Genomic DNA, 16,061 nt, shown 5'->3' with positions numbered 1-16,061 from the left:
AAGTCTGCTGTAAAAAAAGGAATAGATAAAAAAAATAATGCCGGTTTTATCACTGTTCTTTATTTTACCAAATAAGAACATTACATTGCCCATCTACGGCAAGAAAAAAAAGACAAAGTAAAAGATGAAGATATGACGCGCACCACACAATAAAACCAGAAAACAATCAAACTGTACAAGCAGGAAGATGTTGCTCACTGTTTAAATGAATTTGGGGTGTTGATGGAATGGACATTCTGTGTATGTGAAGCCAGTGAGAGCTGAACTTAAAGTCTGAACTTGTTTTTGGATGCCACAGTTATCAAACCACAGATCTGTCTGTGCTCCATCTGTACTGAGCAGGAAGCCAAAGTGAACAATGTAGAGGTGAATATTGCACCAGCAGACCAAGCACTTGGGTAAGTCCACAGACTTACTTCCTGCCACTGGAACATGTTTCTTTACTTAAGAAGTTTCTCAGTCTTCATACATTTGAAGACCTCATCACTGCCGATAACTGAACTGAGCTACGATAACGTGCAGTAAATCACCAACGTGGAAATGCCTACTTCGCCCAAACCTATAGTATGTACGTGGTACTGAAGTTTCTGTGTAAATAAGTCACTGTTAGCCACAGACTGTGTTTAACCAAGGCAGATCAACAGTCTTCTTATGTCTCCTAATTTGAGATTTGATCTGACTGTTTTCTTACACATGGAGCAGGTCTAGACCTTCCACACTTTGTGTATGACTCTCATTCAGCATGGGGGATTTAACTCACCCTGTTGGGATTCTGCCAGGCTAACTGAGCTTACTCCACTTCGGCAGACTCCGGATCAATGTGATTGATGACTCACAGTACATGTAAACCACTAGATGCTGTTAAATAATGTGTGCAAAAACATTTGGAGTACTAAGAAAAGGAAGATCTCTGTTTTTCAAGAGAAAGAAATTGAGGATAAGTGAATATTTACCAGGGCTGGTACGATATGCTTTTCTACCAATTTGATTCTTTTCCCATTTTTTGGGATGCCAAGCTGAATTAAATTGCAATTCTTTGATACTTCTGATATTTGCAATTTTTAGTTTCCTTTTTAAAACCAGACCATGTGAAAAAGTTGAATGATGCCTACAGACTATATCAGGATCCACATTTTCTCCCAAACTGTACATCACATGTGAGTCAGTTTTTAGGATTTATTCAGGGGATCTGACATCTCGTTTTTTTTCCAAGCCAAAGTGTGAAATTCAAAAAAAAAGATGGATTTATGAACAAAAAAATTCACAATTTAAAATTGTAAAACATAAAATCCTGAAACTCTGATACATCTGCTTTTTTCTCCAACCCCTAATATTTACTTTTTACGACTCCACCAATCAATAGATAATGAGTTAAGGTGCTTAAGTTAAGGGTTAACTCTTTCACAGCTGATGAAAGTTTGAGTGGGTTTTCAGCTGTAGCAGCTTTAGACTGTAGAGAAAAAGGACAAACTTCTTGTACTTCCTCGTTCTATGCAACAGTTTTCTCAACACCTGTCTCGACACATTCACTGCCCAAAAACTTGTTGGGGTGAGTTAATCAGAAGTAGGTGTGCCAGTCATGCGTTTGTATGTGTGTGTGTGTGTGTGTGTGTGTGTGTGTGTGTGTGTGTGTGTGTGTGTGTGTGTGTGTGTGTGTGTTTGTGTGTTTGTGTGTGAGTGTTTGTGTGTGTGTGTGTGTGTGTGTGTGTGTGTGTGTGTGTGTGTGTGTGTGTGTGTGTGTGTGTGTGTGTTTGTGTGTGTGTGTGTGTGTGTGTGTGTGTGTGTGTGTGAGTGTGTGTGTGTATGTGTGTGTGTGTGTGTGTGTGTGTATGTGTTGATCTGTTTCAGCCTGTGAAAGCTGGTTTTTGCTGGCTGCACTTTGAGTTGGGGACATGTTTTCTCTTCAAAATGAGCGACTCTCTGTCTGTGGTTAGCTTTCATGATGTCTGGAGCTTTGTCTGGTTTTGCTGTTAAAAGGTATTTCTTTAAATTGGCCTGTGAAGGAAACAACCAGCTGATGAAAAAAGGTGATATCTCAGCTGCTGCAGAGCAACACACCTCTGCACAGTTTGCTTGTTTCTGCACACTGGGGTACGTTGCTTTAGCCAGCGTTTACATTGTTATTGAAGCAGGAAGCTGAGCACTGCAGTTTATATTTGTTAAGAGCTGCAGATAAAATGCACAGTTTAATAAAAACTATCTGAAAGTCATGATTGCTGAGCTGGGTCACTGACCTCTCTTTTATTAAAGAGATATTACAGATAGTGGTTGAATTTCCTGCCTTCGTTCACTCTATAGAGTTGTAATTGCTCACAGCTGTAACTCAGACATGGCTGTGTCCATGTGTGGATTTTTTTCTTAGTGATTCAGTTCAACCTGGGGGCCATTTGATAACATGGCTCGCCCTGCAATGAGCGTGTCCTTATGGTTAATGGATGTTATGCCAATGAAAAACCAGGAAATTGTGTGGATTGCTCAGAGCGAGTATAAAAACAGGAGTTTGGAACTGTCCGCTCAGCCCATTTGTCCTGTTTGCAGGAGGCCAGGGATCAGTTCACTTTGAGGAGATCTTCTCATGATGTTGCCACAGCACCTGAAACAAATCCGAGTCCTGATGCTGAACGACAAGCAGAACCTAGAGAGGACCCTGTTCAGGCTGGAGCAAGGTAAGAGTCGGTGTTAGATTTGAGACATGAATGAGTACTGACGGCTCTTTGGACTGTTCAGAGTAGATATCCACATGCTTCAAATGATTTTTTCAGATCATATTAAAACAATTTTTGGAGATACTAAAAAGTGATTATTTTAACAACCTCCAGCTCAGCCCAGCAACAAAAGTCTTCTGTGTGTTTCTCTCTCTCTCTCTCTCTGTGTGTGTATGTGTGTATGTGTGTTTGTGTGTGTGTGTGTGTGTGTGTGTGTGTGTGTGTGTGTGTGTGTGTGTGTGTGTCTGTGCCTGTGTCTGTGTCTGTGTCTGTGTCTGTGTGTGCCTGTGTTAGTGTCTGTGTCTGTCTGTCTTTGTGTGTGTGTGTGTGTGTGTGTGTGTGTGTGTGTGTCTGTCTGTCTTTGTGTCTCTGTCTGTGTGTGTGTCTGTGTGTGTCTGTGTGTGTCTGTGTGTGTGTCTGTGTCTGTGTCTGTGTGTGTCTGTGTCTGTGTGTGTCTGTGTGTGTGTGTCTGTGTCTGTGTTTGTCTGCGTGTGTGTGTCTGTGTCTGTGTCTCTGTCTTTGTCTGTGTGTGTCTGTGTCTGTATGTTTGTCTGTGTCTGTGTGTGTCTCTGTGTCTGTGTGTGTGTGTCTGTGTCGTGGTCTGTATTTGTGTGCTGCAGAGTTTTCTGAGCAGACACACAGCCAACTACAGGACAGTGGTTTCTGAAATGATCATTTGCTCTTAAATCTGTTCAGATAAGAGATGGGTACCTTTCACATCTAAAACATGTCTAGTACCTGGCAATCAGTATATTTCTCAATATATAAGCTTGCAGTGCTGTGTTCATGCCCAGCCTTCTCCTCCACTCTCTACCAGTCACAGGGATGTGTTTAGGTACCTTAACATTGTTCTGTTTGATTTTTCATGAATTAATTTGGTCAGCACCTATAAAAGTACCCAGTTGGGTACCCATCCCTAGCTGTGTCTAACCTGGTGCATTGAAGTGGTAACAGATAGTAACTTTTCCACTCTGCTGTTTTGTAGCTGTTGTGGCTAACTCAATATGTGTGTCAGAACCAGAGACACCGTTTCATAAGTGGTTAAATGAAAACACATCTAACAGATCACATAACTCCAATCCTGTCCTCTTTACTGTTGCTTAACCGTACAGGTCCCTTAAATCAACCAGCCCCTTTTTCTCCAAGACTCCTCCTCACTCAGTAATTGACCCTATATCAGTATCTCCACAAATCAGAAAGGCCTTATTTAAAAATGTATACCTAAATCTCTCATCTTACACAGACACCTCTTGATAACATCAGGAAAGACTGGGAAGCAGAGTTTGGCAGAGCTAGATGAAAGTGACAGACTCTGCTTTAGCTCAAGTAAACAACAGTTTGTCCAGCACCAGGCTCAGTTTCACTCAGTTCAAGGCTGTCCACCAAATTTATTTCTCTAATTCTCCAAAAACTCTCCGAACTTAATCCCAATATGGCAGACACATCCAATAGTTGTCACATGACCCCAGCAAACAGGGCATTGAGGAGTGTAAGCTGAGTTGTAGTTATGAGATAAAGAACTGTTAATCAAAGGGAAGAAATCTGTGAAATGTATAATTATATGCAGCACAGCACACAATACGATAAAAAAATAAAAAAAAGAGAAAGAAAAATAAACCTAAACAAATATACAGCTGTCCAACTCAAGTTCTAAGTGATAAATACACATACCATCTATCAGAAAATAAACTGCTGGTAAGCTGAATAAAGTGTGGTTTTCATGCAAATTGCTGAACTGTTTAAAAATCAGTGGAATAAAACTATAGTTTAATATACAGTTCAACATTTGAAGATCAGATTTTTTGACATCAAGAGGACGTCTGAGCAGGAGTGAGTGAATGAGCCCACTGAGCAAAGAGACGTTCGCAACGACCTTCAACGTCATATTTGGACGTCTTACTTTAAACATTAGTTTTAAACAAAGTATTATTTTCTTTGTTTCCATTTCCAGTTTCCATTCTAAAATGCTGATGTGCTATCCTGTTGAGGTTAGTTTTCCTGTTGCTTCATTTGCCTCATCAGCAGCTTTGAAATGGAAATGTGGACCGGCTTTGTTTGTATTTACAGTTATCATCTGCTGCTGAGAAAACCAATTGAAGTTACAGGAAAATGAACAGGAATTGGACTAGCATGGCTGGCAGGGACCAAGGTTTTTTTTGGTAGCTCAATGTGTACTGAACATCCATTTATGACGTACCTCCCTGTGGACATCATAAATGGACAGCCCACGTTGGAAAAAGTTGGCGTCTGGAGGAACAGTCTGAACCTTCAGGAGACAAAAGTAAAGCCTGGCTCACACTACAGGATTCTCACCCCGATTTAACCCCGATTCGGTTCTCCCGACAATCAGGGAAGAAATCTGGTCAGGGACTAAAATCGGCCCGATGTTCGGGCAAGATTATCTTCTAGTGTGAGCGGTTGACAGATTCATCTTTAGCCCCACGATCGTCTAATTGACTCGTCGGAGCCGCCCCGATAATTTTCAAACATGTTTGATATTTATCTGGATGATTACAACATTCATTCTCACTGAGGATGACAACAGACAATTAGAAAGAGCCCCAGAGACCGGACGACAACAAACGCAGGCTCAAAGTGAAACTGAAAGGCTCCGGGTCAGCTGACTGCGCGCTCCACTGGCCCACTCGAGCCAGTTCAATGATGCCTTTAAAAATAACACATAACTACGCCATTTTCATACAGTAGCAAACTGTTGTTTTATCAGTGATGGGTGTGAGATCATGCCATTATTGGCTGATACAGCAACAGTTTCACCTCTGTCCCTCTGCGTGCGCGTAATGGATGAAAGGCACCGCTGCAGACAGCTCCGCTTCTCTCTCCTCCTGTCCCACCAGTGCGCTAAAAACCTCAGATCCAACAACTGAGCACATGTGGTGCATCACTCTCTCTGGTCAAATGATCTTGGTGAAACACTGTAGTGTGTGCTGGTCAGTATTTTCAAATCTTGTAGTTAGTGCGTGCTTAAGATCTGTGAAGATTCTCCTTATGTGTGAGATACAGCCCAATTTCAGAATCTTTTTAAGATTTTTAAAATCCTGTAGTGTGAGCCAGGCTTTAAGTCTGGCTCGTCTTTTGAATGTCTCTTTGCTCAGTGGGCAGAGTGAAGACTTGTGTTTGGTAATTGCAGTGTGGTCGACCCCTTCATTGGGTCTATGATGTAAAGGTTCCTCATGCAGCTCTGCTTCTTCTCAGAGCTTTGTCGTCAACTCACCATTGAACAAAAATGAGTCAGCTGTCTCAGCTTTGAGCATTGTTGCTGTTATTTCTCTGCTTGGATTGATGTACAGATCATCAGCTTAGAGATGCTTTTGACAGCTATGCTTGCAGGACAGGACACTAACCTTTTTACCTCATAGGCGACAAGCAGGGGTTATGAGATGGATGGACTACTTTAGGCTACAGTACTATAAAGCTGTCCCTGTTATCATGGTTGTGCAGGAGTTTTGACCAATCAGAATCAAGGAAGGATAGTTATGTTTTTTAAAGATCACGTGGTCTTCAAAGTTGGACGAAAGCAGATATTTAGTTTAGACCTTTTCGTCTGGATAACTCTGGATCATAACCTGAGTCTGTTTAATCTCATTGAAGTGTACAAACTGGTGTGTTTTGTTGAGAGTGTGTGTGCAGGTGAAGTAGATGGTGGAGGAAAAAGTGGACCATCTGACATTTAATGCACGATGAACCTGATAGGGTCTTTGTGGGCTGGCTTTCAAACAGGACTAAATATAGACCCCTCTGTGCGGGTCCAGACGTGGAGGATCAGGAAGTCAAGCATTTTTCATTAATCCCCTTCCTGAGTGATGTAAAGAGTATCCCTTTGTTTATTTCAGTCCCTGTGTGTTTATGTACGTGTGTGTACGTGTGTGTACGTGTGTGTACGTGTGTGTACGTGTGTAAAAGTGAGTGAGTGTGTGTGTGTGTGTGTGTGTGTGTGTGTGTGTGTGTGTGTGTGTGTGTGTGTGTGTGTGTGTGTGTGTGTGTGTGTGAGAGAGAGAGAGTGTGCTGATGTTGGGACAGTGAAAGGTCAGTGTGGTACAGCAGATAAAGAGACAGTCTTCCCTCCAAACTGATGACTTGGTCTCCAGAAATGGTTTCGTGTGACCCCCACACACTGAAAGGGATCATTCATGTGTTTTATTTGTCTGCAGGCTTTGAGCTCCAGTTCCGACTGGGTCCGAGTCTTCAGGGCAGGAGGGTGACGCTGCACACCAACTACCCCCTGGAAGGGCAGCGCTTTGAGCGACACAACTTTCGAGTTTTGGCGTGGAACTACCCAACGGGAAGAGAGGATGACTCTGATAAGTTCTGCTCTCTGGACCTGCAGGTGGCCGGCTCCTACGAGTACTACTTTGGATATGGGTGAGGGGAAGTCTTTAATATGGCCAGCAGGATGTGTTCGTTTACAGTATCAGGGTAGGCTGAAAAGTTCATTGTGTGGCTGGGAAGGAGTTCTGGCATAATGATGAAACTTGGCATGCATTAAATTAAACATTTTCTGACACTTACAGCATGGTTTGTTTTCAGATTAACTGATGCTGATGTAGTGTTTGAGGACTTTGAAAAGTAGAACCAGAGACATTTTGTGGTTATGGATCAAATTTGGCCCCGTGGTGTTATTGAATATCTGCAGAAAATTAGGTTTACCCCAAGGACATTCTCGCATCGTTGCAACATCAGGGGATGATGCTCCAGCTTTAAAGTTGTGGAAAAATATTGATACAGCTATATATTAGGATACTTTGACCTGTGATAAAATATCGATATTTTAACTTTTGATATCAAAATTTTTGTTTAAATAAAAATTCACATTTTAGGTGAGCTGGAAGTACAGTACTTCTCTCAGACCTCTACTGCAGTAGATGGCGCTCAAGGCTACTCCACTGTATGTTGCCTATAAACTGTATAATAAATATAATCTCAAAGTCAAAATATTTTATTCCTAAACTTAACAATGTGGGTTTTGATGCTGTAAACATCACTGTTTTCTCTCTATTCTTGGGTCGGTTAGTTGAAAATCGATCTTATTATTAAACAAATTGTTATTTTTTACCACATAAACACAAAAAAGTACCAAAAATTGGTGCTGTTGAGTACCGGTACTGATTGCCAGGTACCGGGCATCTGTACCATATCATTTCAAATGAGAAAGGTACCAATCCCTAATATTGTGATATCGTGATATTATCCTATCCTGATCTAAGTATCGTGATGCGTTTTGTATCGTGAGGTTCTTGCCGATACTCACCCCGAGCTGTAAGTGTCAGAAAATGTTGAATTTATTGCATGCCAAGTCTCATCACTATGGCAGAACTCCTTCCTTTTCAGCCCTCCCTGGTATATCAGTGTAACTGTACACAGCTGCTGTCTCAGGGACACATCTGGCCTTAGAGGGTTGTGAACAGTCTGTGCTGACAGAAAGGCTGTCCCCATTCATCTTACCACACTTCTCCCTCTAAGCTTAACTTCCCTGAGCTTCACGTTTGTTCTCCAGCTAAGGGTCGTACAGTCAGCTTCTCCTGGATGTGTTGGCTTCAAACCAACACATGCAGGAGCTGCTCACAGGCTGGGCTTTGTCACCCAGTCTGAGTGGTTTTAAATGTGCTTCATTAACACAGTAGACTCACCTCACCACAGCATCACAGTGTTACAGGCTCCGGAGCTGTGTCTCCAACACACTTTTTCTCAAAATTAAAATCACACACACACACACACACACACACACACACACACACACACACACACACACACACACACACACACACACACACACACACACACACACACCTGCTGCTCTCTGACCTGCTCACAGCCTTCAAGATGCCTTCACTGACGCTCAGAAATTAGGCCTCTCTGGTGTCATACGGATAAAAAGGAAACACAGACACAGTCACACAGTATTGAGTTTCCCCTCTCACACACACACACACACACTTATTCAGACTCAACACGGCCACTGACCAATAGCTACTTTTGTCCCCACAGAGACACGGAGCGCTCAGGTAGCGGGTATATTGTGGTTGACCCAGTCCTTCGAGTGGGAGCAGACCATCATGTCCTTCCTTTGGACTGCATCACCATTCAGACCTACTTGTCCAAATGTCTCGGACACCTGGACGACTGGCCGGACAGGCTGAGGGTGGCCAAGGAGACAGGTGAGCATAAAGTCACACGTTAAACGTTCCATTACATGATTCACGGTCACCTGTAGGAGGCAGCAGCTTGGTATTGCGTGCACTGAACTGAAATTGTCTGTCTGTGTCACAGGGTACAACATGATCCACTTCACGCCCCTGCAGACTCTGGGAGAGTCCAGGTCCTGTTACTCTCTGGCTGACCAGCTGACCTTTAACCCTGAGTTCAGCCCGCCGGGTCAGAGCTACAGCTGGGCGGATGTGGGAGCTCTGGTGGAGAAGCTGAAGAAGGAGTGGAACATACTGTGTATCACCGATGTAGTGTATAATCACACTGGTGAGTACACACACACACAAACACACACACACACACACACACACACACACACACACACACACACACACACACACACACACACACACACACACACACACACACACACACACAAACACACACACACACACACACACACACACACACACACACACACACACACACACACACACACACACACACACACAGATACACAGATCTCAAGGGTTCTCTGTCACCATGACACTTTTCCATTAATTTCAGTATTGTTCTATTTTTGGTCAGTACAATTGTGCATCAGTGTGGCATTTGACTTTCAGCCACAGTCAGAACTTTGATCTGCTTTGTGAGGTCTGCTCTGTGTAAGAGGCTTTTACTGTGGTAGTGGGCGTCAGCGTGCTATGCCTGTCATCGCTGGACTTTTGTTTTTTTTTTCCCTCTGATTTAGAGCAAAAATATGACTGAGATCACTGTTAAAGTTTGATCATGTCCAGGCAGAGTAGACACACTCAACAAGACAACAGGTAATACAGTACATTACTAGGGAAGAGTGCCAAATGATTCACGTAAAATCAAATGGCACCATGTTTCGGTACCTAAACACATCCTTGTGGCTGTGAGGTGATTTTCCATACTGAACATGAACACAGCATCGAAAGGGCAAACATTGAGAAATAAATATGTTAAATTTTAAAACTGGAGATTTTGTCATTAAACAAATTATTAACCACCACATAAACACACAAAAAAGTACCAAAAATTGGTACCATTGGGCATGGGTACCATATTGTTTTTAATTTGAAAGTTACCCATCCCCACACATTACCCACAGTGCACTGCGCCACATGAAACAGCTTTGAACTGGACTGTTTGACACTACAGTTCTTACAGGCATATTAGCTCAACAAGCTAGCTATAGTTTACTTTTTAACTTTTAACTGAGTGGGTCAAAGTTATCAACACAATGCTGCATAAGTTATGTCCAAGTGTTAAAAATCCTCTTGTACTTATAAAAAACAAACCTCTCACCCCACTGAATTTAAAGAAAACCTTCAGTTTGTTTGTTAGTTGTTCCCCAGATTCAGGTTCATAATGTGAAATGGGATGAATTCACTGATTGTCACAATATCCTTGATATATGTCCTGGGAATTCACAAGGTATCCATCCACAGTTCGGCAACAGGATTAGCCCCAACTGTAACAATAACATGAGGAACACATTAATGTACTTCATATAAAAACAGTTAATTTTCTGTCAGCAGGTAAGTTTTAGCTAAGTAACTATTCTCCATGTGTAAAGTCTGCTGTGTTTATCCTCTAACTTCAGGAACTGGTCTGAGGGTCTGTCTGTGTTGTTCCTGCTTTAGGCTGCTGAAGGTCAAGAACAGAGGAGGCTTCTTATTCCACTAAATAAGAAGAAGGAAAACAGCTCCTCATTTATCATAATCTGATATGAAATGCTCCAAAAAGATCCATTTAACGTTAGATTAGATAGCTTTTAATCTGGGGGACATTCCCACAGACCCCTTGACTTTAATGACTATTTAGACTTAAACTTATTCAAAGTTTTATATTGAACACCTGTTGCTCCTGACTCTCTGTATCTCACCTGACTGTAGGTCATATTTATTAAAAAAGAAAATCTCATCTCTGTCAGCCCAAATCTTTAGCTTCAAAAAAGAAAAAGGGGTCAGTTTGATTGCTAAATTTGACAACAAACTTGTTTGTGAAATAGAAAATTTTCAGTCAAATGTTTTCTTTTTCCGGCTTTAATCCCTACAAATCTGCAGTCAGGTGACAGGGTGATTAATGACCACAGTCATGTTAACGTGCACTCCCGCTGTTTCCTGATCATGTCACATGAACTGTTAAAACTCTGATCAGCAGGTCAGGAGTCCACAGACCTTGGTTCGTTCACCTCGCTCTATATCAGCGCCATGTTTACATGAGTTTATCAGTCAGGGCCGAGAGCAGATCACACAGTATGAAAGCAGGTCATCAGAGTAAAGAGGCAGCAGCAGAGAGGAGCACGTGAAGAAAAGCCAATGGTTAACCTGTGACAGCAGGCCCCTGAGGTGATCTTTAAAACCATGACACAGAGTGGTTTACCAGGGGGTGGTTGTAATAGTTTTGAGGACTTTAAATCCATGTTGACTGTGTCTGAATCAGTGAGTGTAAGAAGCCGTCTCTCCTGCTTATGAATTAAACTTTAAAACCACCATGACACCCTATGAGTATCAAGTTAATGCCACTGCATTCTCAAACTCACACTTTGACATTTGGTTACATCACAACTCAGTTTGAAATGTCTTAAGCTTGACACCTTGGATTTTATAAAACACACACATGTGAAGAGGGTCCAAACCCTGACCTCCTTGTGCCCCGCCCTCACCCCAATGTCCTCGTGGGGTCAGAAAATGACAAAAGGTCAAAGCCTCCCTGACATTTTGATATCCCATCTGTCCGTGTCAGTCCATCCACAGATCTCCTCTGCTAAATAATCGACTCTTACTGAGAGGAAATTGACTGGAAATGGATTTTCAGTACAGCTACTTCAAACATCTGTTTCCATTCAAGTTTGCATAAAACATGTCTTAGGAAATCTCCTGGTCACAGTGAAGGTAGGGGGAGTTTAACGCAGAGGCTGAACGCTGTGTGCTCTTGTTTTTGCCAATCTTTATTTTCATTGTATTTATTTTTATGAAAGTCTTATCAGGAAACTTCACATGCAAAAAAAACACAGATTCCCTCAGCTCTCACATTGTTTATTCTCGGCAGTTTGCAGCAACTAACAACAGTTTATATTTCTGTTGATTTATAAAGGTTATTATATTTTGCAGACAGAGTAAAGAAGCTGGAAAACTCAAAAAGCTCCCAAACACATCACTTCTCAAAAATTAATTAAATAAAACAAAGCATGCTGCATCTGAGGACCGCGTCCCTGAACCCTCCCACTCAGGTTATCCACACTGAATCAGGGCTCGCCCAATAGGGATTATCTAAGGCCGATGCAGATTCTGCTAATTGGCGGAAAAAGATCTGATAAACGATCGATCAGCTGGTACATTTTGAAAATAAATAGTGAATAAAATAATGTATGGTTTGGTCCATTAACACTTACAACAACAAAGATAAACTACAGGCAGCATATGTTACTATTTAACAGTGCTTTGTCCTTGAGTTTTAATTTAACTTAATGTTCAAAAAAAAGCATTAAACCTGGGAAACTCTATGACATTAAAAAAGTAAATTTATAAATGAGTCATGATTTACAACTCTTCTTGTACTACTTGTTGCTGCAAATTAGAAATAGGTTATGGTACAGGTAGAACAATTTTTAAAAGAATTTGCAAACGGGTACAGGTTTAGCCATTTAGCCAACATTTTATTAAGTTTGTAAGTAAATAAATATTAACGTATGAACGTAGAAAATAAAATATGGACGTAGAAAATAAATAAATCAACAAGTGGAAATTGCACACCACATGACATGGATGTATTACTTTTTCATAAGTTTTTGACTCAGGTATGATGCCTAGTGTTTAGGGGTGGTCATGGCAGCATTTTAAGTTGTTTGGAACCTTGCCATAGTTATGAACCCTTACAAAAAAAAGTACACTTCAAGTTCATTTCGTTAAATGTTCTTAAGTAAGGGTCATGTATATTTTTCAAGTAAACTTTATGTAGCAAGTATACTAATATCAGGGTACTAGTAGTTCACTTACAAGTGTACTTTTTGAAATCTTTCTTGGGACTAAATTGATCCACTGTATCCACTGTGTATTTAGGTTAAGAGAAGAAACTGTGAGTACACTACAGTTTGTATTCAACTTTTATTTTGTACCACGACTAAGGAGACTTACAGGTATACTACAAATGTACTAGCCATTTACTTCTTGCACACTTTTCAGTTAATGAAGGTATACCTTGAAGTAAACTTCTGGTAAACAGATATACTGTAAGTTTGCTAACTGTATGATGCTTTTAAGTTAAGAGTGGTAAACTCTTGAGTACTCAGCTATTTCCACGTTTAAGCTTAATTTACAATGCTACAAGGAAACTTGGAGGTATACAGCAATTGTACAACTGATACACTTCCAAACCACTTTGTAGTTAATGAAAGTGCACTCTCAGGTCTTCTTCAAGTCTTAAGCTATTAAAAATAACAATGCCAGTTTGATATTTTTTATAGCACATGTTGACTTTTGAGTTCTCTTTAAGTGAACCTAACACCAACAAAACAACCAACACCTGCTTTGTGGTGCTCCTGGGGTTTGAGTCCTAGGGTTTACGTGTTCTGACCCAGATGATGAGGACTGTGTGATTGGTGAAGAGTCTCCTCAGTACGATCTGTGAGATTTTGTTGAAACCTCTTATGTTTCTCCCCAGCTGCTAACAGTGTGTGGATCAAGGATCATCCAGAGTGTGGCTACAACCTGGTCAACTCCCCCCACCTGAGACCCGCCTGGGTGTTAGACAGAGCCATCTGGCATATCACCACCAGTGTGGCAGAGGGGCGCTACGAGGCTAAAGGACTTCCTGCTAACATCACCAATGAGAGCCACCTGAATGTAGGAGCACAGTTTGATAACTAATCTCCATCCACAGCAACATCCTGAAAACACAGATCACATGATCCCAGTGGCTCTCATGTCATGCACTGGAGACATTTTTGGAGCCAGAAGAGATTGGTGCAGACATCCTTTACTCAGATAATCTGGTGCACACAGCTCTGCAGGAGTCTTGATTATGGTATCAGAGTCGTTTTAATACCATTCAGGCACTAATCCAATCTGTCAGGACAGTAAACATACGGTGATAAGAACTAGCTTTATGGCATTTACTGCTGCCAGTCAGATAAAGATAAAGATAAAGATAAAAAATACTTTATTAATCCCAGAAGGTAAATTCATTTGGTTTGTAGCTCATCTTCCAAATATTAAAGAGTTGAAGACTCTGGTGGCTGCAGGGAGGAATGATCTTCTATATCTCTCCGTCCTACAGCGCACGAAGAAGACGGGGCTGTAAGTGTTTTAGCATTTCATTACTTTTAGGAAGGTGTTATGTCATGTCTTTGTTATGGATAAGACACAAAAGCCATGTTTCCACTTAGCGGTTCATTTCAGTTCATTTCAGTTCGGCACGGCATGCATTTTACTGCGTTTCCACTGACTGATCCCAGGACGGATCCCCAAATAAACCAGACGGGTCGTCCCACTTTTTGGCACCCTTCCGTAGGGGTGCCAGACTAAACTGATCCAGTCTCAGAAGGTGGAGCTACAACACTACAGACCGTTGATTGGTCGAAAGAAACGTCACTTACCATGCGACAGCAGCTGCATTTCTCCTGGGGGCACACTGTCTTCTCTGAAACGAAGCCTGATTGCACTTTGTTTCAAAGAGTCACATGCCAGTCACAAAGAAAACAAAATGCTGCATGTCTTCCATCATTGCTCTTTGTTTACTGTGTCGCATTTTTCTTCTTCGTTGAATTTATAAGTGGGGTGCACTGTTTGCTGTGGAAACGCAAACAGGATTAGGCTTAACCGTACCAAACCGTGCCAAACCGTGCTGAACCGAACTGCTTGGTGGAAACACAGCAAAACAGCAAAAGAGGGCCCACCAGACCAAACTCACAGTAATAATGTTTACCCCCTTGTGTGTGTGTGTGTGTGTGTGTGTGTGTGTTTGTGTGTGTTTGTGTGTGTGTGTGTGTGTGTGTGTGTGTGTGTGTGTGTCTGTGTGTCTGTGTGTCTGTGTGTCTCTGTGTGTCTGTGTGTGTTTGTCTGTGTGTTTGTCTGTGTGTCTCCAGGCCATCCGCAGTGTGCTGTGGCAGGATGTGTATCCTCAGGTCAAGCTGTGGGAGTTCTTCCAGGTCAGACCGGACAGTGCTGTGGATCAGTTCAGGAGTCTGCTGATGAAAGGTCAGTTCTTGTGTTGAAATAAAGAAATATGAACAGACATGAGGCTTAAAGCTGTGTGTCTGTTCACAAACAGTGACAGCTTTCCTCTGTTGCAGGAGCCAGACCTAACCAGGCTAAGATCGGAGGGGAGAAGGGTGTGAAGATCATTCAGGACCCAAACTACCGCCGCTTTGGAAACACTGTGGACATGGACTCAGCTCTGGAGACATTTGTTCCTCACAGGTTTGCCCCAGTTTCTGCTTATTCTCTGCAATTTGAGAAAAAAACACATGTAGAGGCTATTTTTCTTTTTCTTTAAATGACTGATTTAAAGAAGTCTGCACGCAGACTTTCAGCAGAGGACCATGGCCTCAGCCTTAGAGGAGGTTACTTTCATCTCAAACTCTGAGCCCTCCTTACCAAGACCCCCCACCCCTCCACAAAGACCAAAAACAGAACTAGTGACTAGAGCACTGCAAAACGTTCAGGGACTTTACACAACAATGGTTTTGGGTTGAAACCAAAGGTATTGTTGTGTTTCGGCCTCGCATTTACATGATAACCGACCTAAAACGCAAACTTTTGAAAGTGGCCTCCAAAGTGGATTTTTTTCTTAAAAGGTTTCTGTTATTTTCTCTGCTTTTTTGCGTTCTGGGGTGAAATGTTGTTGTGTAAACAGGGCCTATGAGAACATGTATATGCTGAGTATTTGGGCAGTAAGTAAGCAAGTATTTGGGCAAGTATCAGAACAGAAACCACATACTCCCTCCAGGCCTTCTCCAAATCCACAAAACACATGTGGACTGATGGCAAAACTATTTCTGCCCAAGTCTGACTTTAGTTCAGAAAAAGGTTTTGGCTCATTGTTATGTTCAGACAGTCACTCTATTTTTCTTAGTCTTGTTTAGGGCTCTCTCTTTATTATCTTTTATTTGCTATTGTCTCTTAATCCTCATCTGTCTTTCATCTTGCCTTCCATTTTCCTGAC

The 16,061-nt window shown here is 41.8% G+C and overlaps 1 protein-coding gene across 3 annotated transcripts in view; it reads left to right on the top strand.

The window, feature by feature from the left end:
* agla (amylo-alpha-1, 6-glucosidase, 4-alpha-glucanotransferase a) overlaps positions 1–16,061 on the top strand; it is a 38,962-nt gene that overhangs the window by 847 nt on the left and 22,054 nt on the right. For all 3 annotated transcript variants that reach the window (XM_074688181.1, XM_074688183.1, XM_074688184.1), the window contains exons 2-8: positions 2,539–2,666; positions 6,875–7,085; positions 8,709–8,878; positions 8,991–9,194; positions 13,560–13,741; positions 14,983–15,094; positions 15,190–15,316. In XM_074688181.1, coding sequence (XP_074544282.1) covers positions 2,576–2,666; positions 6,875–7,085; positions 8,709–8,878; positions 8,991–9,194; positions 13,560–13,741; positions 14,983–15,094; positions 15,190–15,316 — 1,097 coding nt within the window. In that variant the 5' untranslated portion in view covers positions 2,539–2,575. The remainder of the gene's footprint in view (positions 1–2,538; positions 2,667–6,874; positions 7,086–8,708; positions 8,879–8,990; positions 9,195–13,559; positions 13,742–14,982; positions 15,095–15,189; positions 15,317–16,061) is intronic.

The sequence above is a fragment of the Halichoeres trimaculatus genome, unplaced genomic scaffold (genome assembly GCF_033239565.1).
Source record: "Halichoeres trimaculatus isolate MK-OKI-2021-1 unplaced genomic scaffold, fHalTri1.1 fHalTri1_scaffold_15, whole genome shotgun sequence".
NCBI lineage: Eukaryota > Metazoa > Chordata > Actinopteri > Labriformes > Labridae > Halichoeres > Halichoeres trimaculatus.
This window is presented reverse-complemented; position numbering and strand designations above follow the sequence as displayed.